General features: G+C 43.2%; 1 protein-coding gene across 3 annotated transcripts in view; it reads right to left on the bottom strand.

Moving 5' to 3' along the window:
* Positions 1-15509, bottom strand: part of dyrk1b (dual-specificity tyrosine-(Y)-phosphorylation regulated kinase 1B) — a 161830-nt gene that overhangs the window by 30140 nt on the left and 116181 nt on the right. For all 3 annotated transcript variants that reach the window (XM_033638833.2, XM_033638834.2, XM_033638832.2), the window contains exon 2: positions 4337-4503. In XM_033638833.2, the coding sequence (XP_033494724.1) occupies positions 4337-4405 (69 nt within the window). In that variant the 5' untranslated portion in view covers positions 4406-4503. The remainder of the gene's footprint in view (positions 1-4336; positions 4504-15509) is intronic.

The following is a 15509-nucleotide window of genomic DNA, read 5'->3' on the forward strand; positions in this document are numbered from 1 at the left end:
GCCTGGGACAATACATATGGATATTGAAAACATAACTTGTATTGCATGTATCAGTTCATCTTTGCACCACCAGAGTTTGTGTCATATTATGCTCAATACACACTTACATCCCCTCCACAGTGAAGTCAGATACTACATTATACAGGAACACATAGAAAATGGGTTACTTTCCAATTAAATCAAACATGAAAATCCCTCCTAAATCTCAACAACTTCTAGGCCAAAGCCAAAAACAAAAGATATGGTGCACATACTGGTGCATACAAGCTGTATGCTGTTAGATAGAAATTAATTGAGGTGTTAGTTAAATTACGAGGTAATATTTGTGTAACTTGCACATTGTGTCTTTGTTCAGTCAGCATTTTCCATCATTTTTCCCTCCCATTTTTTTCATGTTGACTTGGTTCAGTGAGTCCATTGGAACAGGAAGGATGAACTACGTACTACTGACTATATACTATACTGTATAAGAAAGCAAGAGTCATGTTATGTCTGAGTTCGGCTGTTTAAAGCAACAAGGTGTATCAGAGCTTTACTGCATCTCTTCTAATTTTGAATTAGTGCCTGGCCTTGATGTGCTGCATGTGTTGGACTTTTTCACTAAAGGCCCAGACACACCTAGTCAATAGTCAGGTGTTGGTCAATGTTGCGCCGTCGGTAAGTGTTTGTTGCCCTTGTCTGTGCAGTGTGTCCCACACAGTTGCCCCTTGTTGGCCCCATTGGTGTTTTTTCGGCCAATGCAGCATGTTCAATCAGTGACATCAGAGCCTGTCGGTGAATGAAATCACTCTGATTGGCAGTTAAACTTGGGGCACGAGAAGAGAAATGGAAGTGAGGAAAGTAAACAAAGAGCTAAAGTCCAGAGGGAGTGAGACCAAAACAAGCTTGTTCCATAAGGTTGGATATTTTTTCTTAATCCACTGAGCTCTATAGCAGAAACATTTCCTGATGGTCTGTGTTATTATTCACTGGCACATGGTAAATATGCTCTGTTCTTTCAACATTGGATTGGGTTGTTAATGTGCTAACTGGCAATTATCATCAAGACAGTCTTTGGGTTTCCCTTTTAGAATGAAGATTACAGACAACTGCCGTCTGCTGCTGTGGAGAGTTATTTCCTCTCACACAGGTCCAGAACATACATACTGGTTGGCTGTTAGCTGTAGTCTTTGCCGTGTGTTCATGTAGAACTTTTTTGGATGAGACACCGGCCATAAGGCAACATAGCAGGGGGCTTTTGACACTGCTAGTTCCCTGAAGTCGTTTTGGTGCGTCTGGACCTTAAAGAATGTGGAGGAGGATCTTTGGGCAAATGCAAACAACTAACATGTCCAGCTGATTGTGCCATCAACTGCTGATAAACACCATCAGTGAGTGGACACAATGACTCATATTCTTAGCTCTAATAAGTTTAGCTTAGCAGTGTTGGTCTGATCAGGTTGCCTGAAGGACCTCAGGATGTGAAGGAGCTCCTCTCTTACATGTGTATGAAAGTGAGGTTACCTGAACAGAAAAAACCATGTGCAGCATGCAGCCATCATCTAATTCTCTTAGTCACTGTCCAAATCTTGTGATTGTGTGACCAGTGAAATGAAGACTGACAGGCAAACAGAGTGCTTTGCTCTCTTTCACCATCACCTCCAATACAGAGACTGCATCACTGCAGCCTATAAATATGCTGGCTCCTCTCGAGTTAAAGTCTCACCAAGTCAAAAGGACGAGCAGCAACCTCCTGGGCTGAAAAATGAAGCCAACATAGTGTGCCAAAATGCAGTTCCTCTAATGTCCACTTGAGGCTGGCTCCAGAAACCAATCAGTCCCCACAGACCCCCATGTTAAAAGGCCCAACTTTACAGCAGAGATAAACATGTTTACAGCCTGGTACAAAAAACAGTTTTGGTCTCTATAGCTAACTTCATCATTCATGACAACTGTACAGGGGGTGAATTTTTATGTAACCCCTCCATTTAACTTTCCTAAGGGCTTAAAATGACGCATAATTAAGGGTGGGCCGCTTGAGTGACAGGCTGTCTGCAAGGTGTTGCCACAGTCTATAAAACAGATCCACCCCTCACTCCTCCCCAGCGCTAGCCTCTCGTCCAAATATGGTCACTTCTGGCTCCAAAAAAAACAAAACAAAACAAACAAAACACAAACAAAAAAAATAAAAAAGAAGACAGCTCTCACTCCATATGTTCAGAGTGCATGTCAACACAACCCTTGCCGTCAGTGCTCTTGCAATACCTTCCACAGAATACCCGGGGGAGCATGGTTATTACTTTTTTCCAGATCCACAGATCACATGTTAATGTGATTAGCAAATTCCCATAACACTTGGATTATCTCTGAGAGGATAAAAAGTTGCTCTGTAGGTACTCTGCACCACAAAGACAAATGGCCATGTTCTTCATGGATCTGAGGTGCTACAGTTGGCTTCACCAGGTAGCAGTTTGATTCCTTAATGGATGAGACACACCTCTGCCAAAGGCATTTCAGAACAAAACCACAGCTGCAACTCAGGACCAAAGAAACCCCTGCCTTGGACACAGATTCTAACACTTTCACTGTTCCAGCTGTACCTCCTGTCCAGGAGGCAGGACAGTCAGCTTCAGGTGCTCCTTAAAGTGCTCCTCATAACTCCTGTCATTGTGTTGGAGAAGGAATGTAAATCCCTGGTTGAGCAATCACTGCACAGTGCTGATTCTAAAGTATATTTTAATATAATAAAGCACATCTCCTAGAGAACATCCAATGCAATGTAACTGAGGTGGCCCCTGATGGCCAGTTCCTTACATATTTTACACAGGTGTCCACATTCCCTAAGTGCACTGACTTGTGAAGCATCACACTGATGGACCATTGCTACCCATGTCAACGTCAAGCTGAAAGGTTATTGGCTGTTGGTTGCTATGATTCTAAGGGAAAGACTAAAAGCTGTCAGGGGCTGTTTGGGCACTGAGATTGTTCACTGAACTTTGCTCCAAACAGTCATTTTCAATCAAAGCTCAGTAATCATAACAGGAGATGGCAGCTGTCAAGTTTAAGATTTCTCTGCATGTTCAAGTGGTGCACACGGGGCTCTGCTGAGAGATATTTACAATTTAAATAGTTAGAGGGGTCAGGCGCAAAAGGGTAAGAAATATCAGTGTTCGTACCTACACGTGTGTGTATGTGTAAAGAGGCTTTCAGACAGCCAGCGCTTGCTGCATCCCTGTTCTTAATGTAAAAACAACAGCAGCCATGTTGCCAAGGTCAGTGGCAGATGTAAAGAGAGGGTGGACGGTTGCACAGCTCTTTGACCCTTAGAATTTACTGGTATTTGGGTTTCCAGACTTATAAACCTATTGACTAGACTCCCTAACAGCATTTCTGCAGACCCTTCGCCATTCTCTAAATGGAGAGTACCTACTTCTGCCCTCCAACAGGCAATACTGAGTCCCTCCATTTAAACACGACAGGCTGAAAAATTTGATTATACATCAGGCTATCCTATTGCTAAACCAGAATCAGTGGGCTGCTAATTAAGATCTGAATCTGAGTATGTTATGTGATGTGTTCCATGGTCATGACTGTTTGGTGTGCTATTATGGGTATGTGCTGTTTGTGCTATATGTCTAATGTGTATGTGAACTTCTTGAGCGGGGTTGTCTGAGGTTGCAAAATGAATTTCAGTGTAATCTGATAATAAAGGTATATCATATCAAACTGAATGGTATCATACTGACTGGCAGACAGAAACCAGTCTGATTATCCATTCTGGGACAACAACATTTAGGATTTTAGTTAGAAAAACTTGCTATAGAGTGCCCCTGTAATGAGTCCTATAACCGGGAAATTGGTTAACATTTCTGCACTCCTGGTTCCCTTGTCTTGATGTTGGTGGGTTCTTTGAATGGGTTTTTGGTTAGATGCCTGAAATAACATCTGTGGTTAACACAAGCTTAAGAGATTTTCAAGTTTTGTTTTGAAAAAGGCATCTATTGTTGGCATCGTTTACCATAGCAAACTTCTGTCTTCCAACGTCAGAGTTTGGATTGGCTCTAATGGATACATTTTCTGATTCTCTGTAAGGTTTATATACAAAAAATGAATTTGGATGGAATATCTCAAATTTAAACAAGTCCACAGTGCCAATCAAGAAATCTGTCAACAAAAGAACTAAAACAAACAAACAAAAAAAATTTAAAAAATTGTTCAAGTTTGTATTGAAGTCTGACTTCTAGCTAGGTTTGACACACCAAGCCGAGGGTAAGACATCCGTCAATGTTGGGCCATTGCTATTTAGTGTGGTGTGTATGTCCATTTATGTGTGTGTGTGTGTGTGTGTGTGTGTTACCTGCTGCTGCTCGGCCATGGAGTGGATGGAGCTGAAGGAGGGGTGTGTATGTGTGTGCTGGCTGGTCATGGCTGGCTCAGCGAGGGAGAAGCCCTGGGCAGTGGAGGAGGAGGAGGAGGAGGAGGAGGAGGAGGAGGAGGTGGGCGGACATCCTGAGCTGCTTACACCTGGGGAGAGAGAGATGATTAGCGAGGGAAACCCCAACATTCTAATCCATTCCCTGCCTCCATCGCAGGTACAACATGGCTACTGCTGCTGAAACAATGTCCTCACATGACTCACATGAGTCACTGATTATTACTTCCTGTACTGGTCATACATACTGTGCTGTCCACTACAAATACAACTGAAGAAACAGGACAGTGTGGAAGTCTTTCCTTTCCAAGCTCCAAAACACACCAAACATTTGAAACACATGCAACAGAGGATTTTCAGATCTGACCAATTGTACTATTCATATGAAAATATGAGACCTTCACAACTGTGGGAAAAGTTATTTCAGGCTAGAGCTCAACTGATTCTGGATGGCTAAGGCTGATACCTACATCGGTATCTGTGAGTTGAAAATGTCATCATAGCCATTTTTAATATTAACACATAACGTAAGCAGGTCTAATAACGATGCCTTACATGTGGTCATTACAGTGCGGAGATGTGATATGCACCATGTTTTACAGTGTAAAAATAAACATGGATACACTGTTTCCAAATGACCTCAAACACACCTTTGACATTTCTCTACTGACATCTGATACTTATCAGCCAACAATTACGCTACTGACACAACACTGATATATCTGCGATAATAACTTTAGTGGAATACTGTGGCCCCCAAATGATCATTAGTGTATAATTCCTCATCCTGTGTTATGTTGAATTTGTGAAGAAAACTTTGTTTTTCTCTCATGCCACCAGTAAACGAAGAACCCATGCTCAGTACTTCCCAAACAGCCCGCACTTTCCGATGCAGAACTGAACCGTCAGTGAACCTTATCGGTGCTCTCTTCAAAGCCAGATTCCATTGACAAAAACAGTAATTTCACCTTGCTGAACATTGGATCTGCTGGTCTTACCCTGCCTCAAACAGTTAGGTTGTGTTATTGTGTGACTTTGTTAGAAAGGGGGAATGAGACAAGCAAGGGTGGACTACAAAAGAAAAAGTGGAGAGGAAACTGCAGCAGAACAACATCTGAGAGGTGTCGAAGGGAATGAAGAACATCATAGGCTATTCAAAGAATAGCCAGGTTATGGATTAGGGTTGGGTACCGAAACTCGGTACTTTTTGTACTTGGTACCGATTCACGTCGGTACTACCGAGTACCGATTCACTTAAAATGAATCGATGCTAAATTTCGGTACCTGAGGTGGAGGCGGAGCGAGAGTGCATGACTCGCACCTCAGATTCAGCAACAATGGCAACAAAAAAAATGTGCACACAAAAGTTAACGTGCAGCACTGTTCCTAAATGTTCTCAATAAAATGTTGAAACTGAGAAGTTTAGACTTTAAAAAGTACCGAAATAAGGTACCGTTTGGTATCGGTACCGAATTCCAGATACTGGTACCAGTACTGTATCGGTTCAATTATGAATGGTAACCAACCCTATTATGGATGGTGATGTGGACAAAGCCAACAACTTCAACCTCTTCTTTAACAGGTTTGATGGAGGGGGCAGTGTTCACCCTACCCCTGCATCAATCCCCCCTTCAACAGTGTCACCTGCTACTGCTGGTCCTGCTCCACTGACACCTGGAGTAGCCCCTCACCCACTGCTGCAGCTACAGCTACAGCTACAACATCTACCACCCACGGCCAACTACCACTGTCCTTAACAGCAGACGAGGTGAGGGCGGAGCTCAGAAGACTGCGTACAGGGAAAACTGCAGGCCCAGATGGAATGTGTCCAAGGCTCCTGAAAGACTGTGCAGCCCAGCTAGCAGAGCCCTTTCAGTGGATCTTCAACAGGAGTCTTCAAACAGGCAAAGTACCGGTGCAGTGGAAAACATCTTGTCTTGTACTGGTGCCCAAAGTGGGGTGCCAGGCCGAGTTAAATGACTACCGACCAGTGGCCTTAACATCACACATTATGAAGACCCTGGAGTGCCTGGTCCTCCATTTCCTGAAGTCAGAGGTAACTGATGCTGTGGACCCCCTCCAGTTCGCCTATCAGGAGCACATGGGAGTGGAAGATGCGGTGCTTTACATGCTGCACCGTGCCTACACGTACTTGGAGGAGCCAGGGTGTTGTGCGAGGATCCTTTTCCTTGACTTTTCAAGTGCTTTTAATACTATCCAGCCCCCCATACTGAGAGACTGGTTGGAAGGATGGGAGTAGATCACTTCCTAACCTCCTGAATAACAGACTACCTGACAGAGCAACCTCAGTATGTCAGGCTTGGAAGCTGTGTCTCTGGGATGGTCGGGAGCAGCACCGGTGCTCCACAGGGAACTGTTTTAGCACCGTTCCTGTTCACACTCTACACAGTGGACTTTAAATACAACTTAGAGTCCTGCCACATAGAAAAATACTCTGATGATACAGCTATTGTGTCTTGTATCAGGAGCGAACAGGAACGGGAGTACAGGGACCTCATGGATGCCTTCAGGGGCTGGTGCAGTAAGTGCTGTCTCCACCTGAACACAGCCAAAACCAAGGAAATTGTGGTGGATTTCAGAAGGAAGAGGTCACACCATCAACCTGTCTCCATACAGGGGGAGGACATTGAGGTGGTGCACACCTACAAATATCTGGGGGTCCTCCTGGATGATAAGTTGGATTGGTCTTCTAACACTGATGCTCTCTACAGGAAGGGGCAAAGCCGCCTGTTCTTCCTGTGGACATTGAGGTCCTTTGATGTGTGTGTGGAGATGTTGACCATGTTTTCATCACACAGTGGTGGCCAGTGGATTCCTCTATGCTGCAGTGTGTTGGGGAAGCAGCTTGACAGACAAAAACACCAAGCGTTTGGACAGGCTGGTTAAAAAAGCTGGCTCAATGCTCGGCAGGAGACTGGACCCACTAAGAACTGTGGTGGAGAGGGCCACATTGAACAAACTGATAACAGACAATAGCAGACACCCTCTCCACTGCCTCCTGGAGTGATAGAGGAGCAGCAGTTGGCTCACCTCACTGCATTGCAGAACAGAGTGTTTCAGAAGATCCTTTGTACCCACGGCAATAAGACTAATAAGCAATAAGAATAATCCCTTCACACACACACACTAACAAATCTTCACAACTGGACTGGACTGTGTAATGGACAATTTCATTTTAATTTAATCTCTATTTATGCACTTATTTTAATGTATTTTATTTTGTTTTTTGTCTTTTATGAGCTGCCGGACAGCAGAATTTCCCTTTGGGATACATAAAGTTCTTTCTATTCTATTCTATTAGGTGGAAGATTAAATACAGGGTTTCCCAAACATTCATTTATTTGTGGCAGCCCACTATGATTAAAACACACACAAATAGACTTTTTTTATTTTTGGAGCTGGACAGTTCATTAGGAGTGCTGTTGGAATATACATACATTTGGTCATTTATAGCGCCACACTGTCAGAAGGCAGAGCAAACTTGGAGCAGAGACGGAGCAGCAGAACATCAGGTGCATTAAAAGTGAAACTTAACTGTTCATTCTGCTGGGTCTAAAGGTTTGCATTCACTTGCAGCAGCTGCTCCTCTCTGATCTGATCAGCTCTGAATGGCTTGACAGATCAATTATCCACTCCGCGAGTCACAGCTGCTGCTGAGAAAAGAAAGAACTAATGGAATGCTCCGTCTGCTGATTTCATGGTCCCGCAAAAACCTCAGAAATTAGAGATGAGACACAGGATACAAAGGGACACGCATGCATTTAAGATTGAGAGAAAAAAAGTTTTCTTTTCATCCTTTGTCTGTTAAATGATAAAATTACAGGTGACAAACCAAAACTTTTGCTTTGCTTTGGCCTTGGAAAAAGATAGAAAGCTAGGGTCAATAATGTGCACTAAATGAGAGAATCAGTGATTCACACACAGCCCTCTACCAATTTCATCTATTGCCAGTTCAGCACGCTCAGTCCGCTGAGATATGGGCCAACACTGTGCCGAGCAAACTGTGCCAGACACACTCCAAAAGCTACAGCTGGTGATCAGCCAGTGTTCGACATAAGCGATGGCCCGGGGCCAATCAAAAAGTATGTCGGGCAAGTTGACTGACCAGTCACAGGCCCGCTCAGGCCAGTGACGCTAGAAGTTTTTCCTTTCTTTTTTTTTTTTTTTTTTTTAAACCGCGCCGCATGCCACAGGTCAGAGCTCGGTAAGCTAACTCGCTTACTCAGTAGGCTAATATATATCAGGCTGTCAGGGGAACACCTCCAGCGGATTTTTTCCCACTTTTTTCAAGCCTTCAGTGGATTTGTTGGGCTTTTTGGCCAAAGGTGCCCTCACCTTTGCCTGTGCAGTGAAACATCGGAGGAGGGGGAAACGTGCCGTTGCTTGTGCGTCTCCACCAACGCGGACACCGCACACCGCTGCCAGGTATATTTCTCTCCAACATGCGTTCGCTGACTAATAAACTGGAGGTGTGGAGGTATCTGTTTTTATACTAACAGTGGCTGGTGTAATGACGTGACAGTGATCCAGCAGCACTGCTCTCCTGATCTGGAATCTTTTTTCATCAACTGCAAACCTTTTTACTCCCCCTGTGTGTTTGCTTCATTCATTCTGTTTGGTGTTTACATCCCACCGCAGGCCAACGTGCAGGAGGTACGCTACAGCGCATGCTCGCCGACCAGATACTGTGTGTGGAGCAGACTCCTTAGTTATTGTCCTTGGCAACTTTAACAAAGGTAACTTCACCCATGAACTCCCCAAATACAAACAGTTTATAAAATGTCTGACCAGAGAGAAGAATATCCTGGATCACCATTACACAACTGTTAACAATGCCTATCACGCCATACCCTGCGCTGCACTGGGCCACTCTGACCACACCACTGTCCACCTGACTCCCTCATACAGGCCGAAGTTAAAGCTCTGTAAACCTGTTGTGAGGTCATCTAAGAAGTGAAGCAGTGATGCTGTAGAGGATCTCCAGGCATGTTTGGACACTACTGACTGGGGTGTTTTCAGGACCGCCACCAATAGCCTGGATGAGTACACAGAGGCTTTGACATCATACATCAGCTTCTGTGAGGACTGCTGTATACCATCACGCACTACATTGAGGTATAATGGAGTTAAATGAAATGAAGTTTTATAGACATTTTCTCTCTGTCTCTCTCTCTTTTTGACTTGGGCCAGTAAGAATATACAAGGGGCCAGTGAAACTCTGAACTACTGGCCCTGGGGGCCAGTGGGGAAAAAATGTTATGTTGAACACTGAATCAGCACAACAGTATGTTGTGGGATGTTCAGTTTTGCATCTGTCAGTCTCATCCTGTAAAGCCATCTACACACCGAACAAACAGATATGCCATCCAGCCAATCAGAGCAAGACTTTGTAATTACCAATCAGTGTGCAGGATCAGTTGCTCTTTGACCTTTCAATGTAAACAAATGCCGGCAGACCATGGATGTCAAATGCACACCAGGGAGTGCTTGTGATCATCATGGCTCAAGGGCAAGTGAGCAGATGTTAAGCTAACTGTTGGATTGATTCTTATTCAGGACAAATTACCTTTCAGCTTAAGTCTTATCAGCTAGGCTATGCTAAGCAACATCACATCGCCAGTAAGCTAGCTACCCAAAAAGGACATGGGGTTAGAAAACAGCTGGGCTTATTGCATAATTAATGACAGCTTGATTTACAGTGGAATAGGACTGGCCAAGCTGCTGACCATTTCTCTTCCTCCAATTCACTTGCTGGACTGAGAGGAGTGACAAAGGTTGCTGTTCTTGGCATTTGACGAACTCCCTCTCTAAATGAGTAACCAATGGAAAATGGTAAAAATACTCTTAAGTGTGGTGCCTCTCCTGCCAGGTGGGAAATATCAACAACTACATGAAATACCAGTACCTTTAAATGTACTTCACCATAAGCCAAAGAAAAAAATACACTGTACTGTGTAGTGATGCTCCATAGTGTGACACAGAGAAGCCTGCCCTTCACATATTCTGCGCCTGTCCATCTGAACCAGCACATGGCCTTCTTTTCAAAAACAAAAAAGAATTAAAGGCCAAACAAAGGTAAGGTGTTGAATATCACTCTGCTTCTTTCGCCCTTATACACACATTCTAAGGGTGCTCCAATTGATCAGCCACTGACTGTTTTCACCCGATATTCCTTCTTAATATTTTGATCAGTGGTCTCTATAAATTCTGATCAGGAGATCTAATTTGATGACACAAAGCACGCAAGGTTCTCTACGCGCCACTAAAATACAGACAAAATACTGTGGACTTGTTGGCCAATACTAGCGTGTTGTGTGTGAGTGAGAGTGAAGTGGCTTTCACACCACCGCACGGTAACTCACTGCCTCCAGTCACTTTAATGAGGAGAAGTCGGCAGAGAGGAAGCAGCTTACGCACAGATTTTGCTCTGCCACGCAGAGTTCAGCATGTTACAGCTCTGGTGGTTTCTGCCTGCCCGGCCGACTGATAAGCAGGCATCATCGGAAGCAGAGCTGATTATGTTGGTGCCTGAATATCCAGAGTTACAGTGCCAGCAACTTAAAAGGACAACCAGAGGAAAAACTGGGCCTGAGATAATATTTCCACCAAATTTCAGATGACTGGTAAACTATCCAAACAAGTAGAAATCTTTGGTGATTTTAGTGGTTTTCCGTTGTCTTGCTACAGTATGCAGCTACAAGCTAGCTTGCACTTTTGCCAGTGTTCAGTGAGGCACCTGCCTCTAGTGGCAGCTGTGCACTGTTGCAACAGCAGCCACTTTAAAACTTAAAATCTTTTTGGAGGGGAACACTCACTCAAGTAGGGCTGAAACGATTCCTCGAGTAACTTGAATAATTTGATTTCTAAAAACTTTGTTTAATCTAGTACAAACTATACAGCACACTGTGTTTCACATGGATGTTTATTTCTGTTACACCTTATGTTACTTCCGCTGTAGAGCTATAAATTAATCATCAATAATCTGTCTGACGTTTTCTAATTAAGATTGAAATATCACTGCAATGACTGAGATAGTGCACATGAGGCTTTATAAACCCATAAGTTCCATAAATTTAACATCCAGGCGTAAAGGGGCCTTCAGAAAACTTACCAAGCAGCCAGCGGGTCAGTGAGCCGGCTAGCAGTGGTCCTGAACGAAGTCTCCGTAACTATGTCAACGATGACGCAGACCGACCTGCCATTATGTGACATTCTCGTATTGTCCTGTATTTCTGTGCACACAATACTGCATAAACTAAGTTTTAAAATGTTGGGAATGTCATGAGAAATATTAAACAAAAAAGTTTCACGAGACATAGCGGAGAAATATTAAATCATAATTTGTGGAGGAGAACAACCATTATGCACGGCTGTGGTTGAACAAATATTTTATTACTATAATTGAAACTTAAAACTATTTTGTTAATGGAAATATGTGTAAAAAGTCTCCCCTTTGAAATAACAAAAAACAGGGAGATTCAATGTCCAGTTGAATTTTCTTTTTTTCACTATCGCAGATAAGCAAATGTGCGTGGCATGATAACCGGTATACCTTAAAACTGACATATTGCTGCAAACCTATTTGTTAAGCTCTAAGCTGCTGTGGTTTAAGAGGTGTCTTCAAGAGAGAGAGTGGAATATGGTGTACTTGTTGCCTGCTAATACACGGTTGTCAATTATTGATACTTTCTCATCTTTTAATTTTAATACACAATATACAATGTTGTTAAGAATACTTCATAAACAGAAGGCTTCAAATAGAGCCCGCTATCGATATCGGGCGATACTGCTTCCAGTGATCATTAATCAGCCTCAGAAATCCTGATGGGAGCATCCAATCCATATGGAAGAGAACCTCAAAATGTGTATAGGCAAATTAGGTCAAGACTGAGCTTTCCATAACAGAAGAGCCAGTGGTAGTAATAGTGACGTAAAGTGAGAAATGAGAACTACTGTTTGGGTGTTTAAATGTGACTTTTTTTTTTACCCACCAAGAATTATGGAGCTTGTGATAATGTGTTCTCAGCAAGAATCTATGTTGTTAAAAACAGTTGGACCTACTTCTGTTAAATGAATGGCAAATGTCATAAACCAGCTGCAGAGGCAGAAATTTCATAACAGTATAATGTATATATGCATAAAGCTTTTATTGTAAAGCAGCAAATACAGTAAGGAGTAATACGATGAGAGCACATCAGAGAACAGTGAAGCTTCTCAGTTCAATGAGATCAAAGTAGGAATGAGAGATTCAGTTACAGTTCTGGGCCATGAGATGATCAACCAGAGATCATTGACCGTATATAAAGATGGACACCATGTCAACTCCCCAAAAGCGAAGCCCAAACATCTGGATTGCCCCCTGGAGGCTGGCTGTAGTATAGGTCATAAACCCCACCCCCTTCATGTTGGCAGATACAATACGGGCCAAACTACAAACTCAAAGTACAAATCAAATGCATTTTTCCCAAAGATGGTTTCTGTCATTTTAGGCAGTTCTTATCAATATGATGTTTGTTCTTAAGTGTACTGACAAGTTTGGTTTTAATTAGTCATTTAATGCCACAAAAAGGGGGTTTGACATCATGAATGTGTGTGTCTGTCTGTGTGCTCTTGATCAGTGGTGCTGCTCAAGATAAGTTGAACAGGTGTGTAGGCGGGAACTCAGTACCAAAGAGATCGCTACTGCGCACTCTGGCTTCAAATGACATCACCAGCGCAAGATGGGAGTGTCCCTGTCCGGGATATTTTGGCCAAATTTTTGTACAGTAGGAGGAAGTGGAGACATGTTGTCAGTGTTCATACACAGTCATTGCTATGGATTTACATAGAGAGAGTTGTGATGAAGAGGGTCCGGATGGGGACTTGAGCCTGCGACTGTCCAGTTCCCAACCCAAGTCCAAAATGGACCGAGCTGCTCCTGCCCCCTTAGCTGAGCTCATGTGCTGTAAGAACAGTAAAACTACTCTCTATACCAAAGAGATTTAAAAATGAGGTCTATCAAATATAATCCAGGGCAAACATTTACAGTGAACATGTAAGAATACATTTGTAATTATACAATGACACAATTTATTTGTGGCAGCCCGCCGTAATATCAGAATTCAGTGCTGCATATTGTTTTCTGTTTTTGGAGCATTGGGTGCATCTGTAAATAGTCACTCCAAGCGCCAGAGTGCACTCTGGCACAAACTGGAGGGTTCATTAGGAGCGCTGTTGGAATATACACTGTTGCGTTATTCACAGCAGTCAAACTTAACTGTTGGTAAAGTCATACATAAAAAGGGACACTCTTTGAGTAGCAGTGCACTCATTTTAGTGTAGAGCGTCAGATGGGATTTACAGAAGCACACATTAATGACATTGCCTATTGTTGCTCCAACCTACTTTAGATCAAACAAGCTGCATTCCCATGGAAACCGTGCACCCAGGACAGAATATTTGCTGACCCCCAACACCCCCCAACATCTTTTTCCAAATAAAATCACCCTGAGATTTGTAATTGAGCTTTGTGGCTTAAGGAGATTCTCTTTGTGAAGTGAAAACCCTTCGCTTCGCTTTTGGGGAGTTGACATGGTGTCCATCTTTATATACGGTCAATGATCTCTGGTTGATCATCTCATGGCCCAGAACTGTAACTGAATCTCTCATTCCTACTTTGATCTCATTGAACTGAGAAGCTTCACTGTTCTCTGATGTGTTCTCATCGTATTACTCCTTACTGTATTTGCTGCTTTACCTCTGCATGTGTGTACTCCTGTTGTGTGATAAGGTAGAGAAAGTTATCCAATCACTGTCACTGGGACTGTTGTGGTGCTCTGGGTCCTGGCCTGCTTACAGATATGACAGTGCTGAAGAGAGAGAGAATATCTGCCTAGTACTGAGAAATCTGCATCGTCTCTTTAAGAGACTGAGAGGCACTCACAGCACTTCCTCAATCTGGCATCCCCCTTCTTGCACTGCCATTGGTCGGGGCCCCCTCTTTCTCTGTCAGCTGATTCGCTGTTGGTATCTAAGGGCTGGCTGGCCAGCACACTATAAATAAACCCAGTGCTGTCTCAGCAACCAGCCTACAATACTCATTAGCTACTTCTCTCTCTCCTCTTCCGCCTCTCTCCTGCTAAGCAAGTAGCTTCCAATAGCAGGCCTTGCTCTCAGCAGAAGCAGTCTGACATACTCTCCCCTAGCAACCCAACCCACCCTACCAACCGCTCTCTCCTCCCCCTTTCCTTCATCTTCCTTCCTGCTTCCTTAAACCTCTCTACCTCTGAATCAGATTCTCTCTTCTATTTATCCATCTATCATCCACACGTCCCTCACTCCCATCTTCCATCAGACAACTGCTCAGTCTGTCTCAGTAAGAGACATCTTCTCTTTTTCTGCTGACTGTTTCATGTTGTGTTGATGCATAATGATGTAACAATATTTAGGGAAACAGAGAGGAGTCACTCCAGGCAGCACAGCAACACACAGTACAGCTCAAACTAATGCTTCCTGCACACAACAAGTTGTGCTAGATGATGAAAAACAACACTGAGCCAAACATGCTTTTACCAGAGTCCATCAGAGTAAAGCAACAGTTTTGCAACACTATACAGAGGAAGGCTCCCTTTACTAGTGTGTACACAAAAATCTATCAATACCTTCTCAATCCAAACAAGTCCAAGTCCAGTAAAACAACAGTGCTAACTGAGAGTATTTTAGACCGAATCACTCTGATGTCACACTAACAACAACAATCACTTCTGGGTAGCATTGGCAGTTGATCACAATTGCAGTGATACGTAAATTTGGGACTTTGGGACTTTAACTGTAATGTTTAAAGATAGTTAAACATGGTGGTCCGACCTCTCTGACATTTCTGCTGTGCTTATTTTATGTACTGTGTTGCTTTGCTATCATCTTTGATAAACCAAATCTAATGACACAGAAGCTAAACAATGTACCGCTGTGGACAGGGCCACAGCAAAACATATTTTTTGGACACCTAAAAATTAGGGATGCACGATAATATCTGCACGCCATTGGTATAGGCTGATACCAGCTTTAAAATGAACTATGAGAATTGACCAACATGCTT

This window comes from Epinephelus lanceolatus, chromosome 10 (genome assembly GCF_041903045.1).
Source record: "Epinephelus lanceolatus isolate andai-2023 chromosome 10, ASM4190304v1, whole genome shotgun sequence".
Lineage (NCBI taxonomy): Eukaryota > Metazoa > Chordata > Actinopteri > Perciformes > Serranidae > Epinephelus > Epinephelus lanceolatus.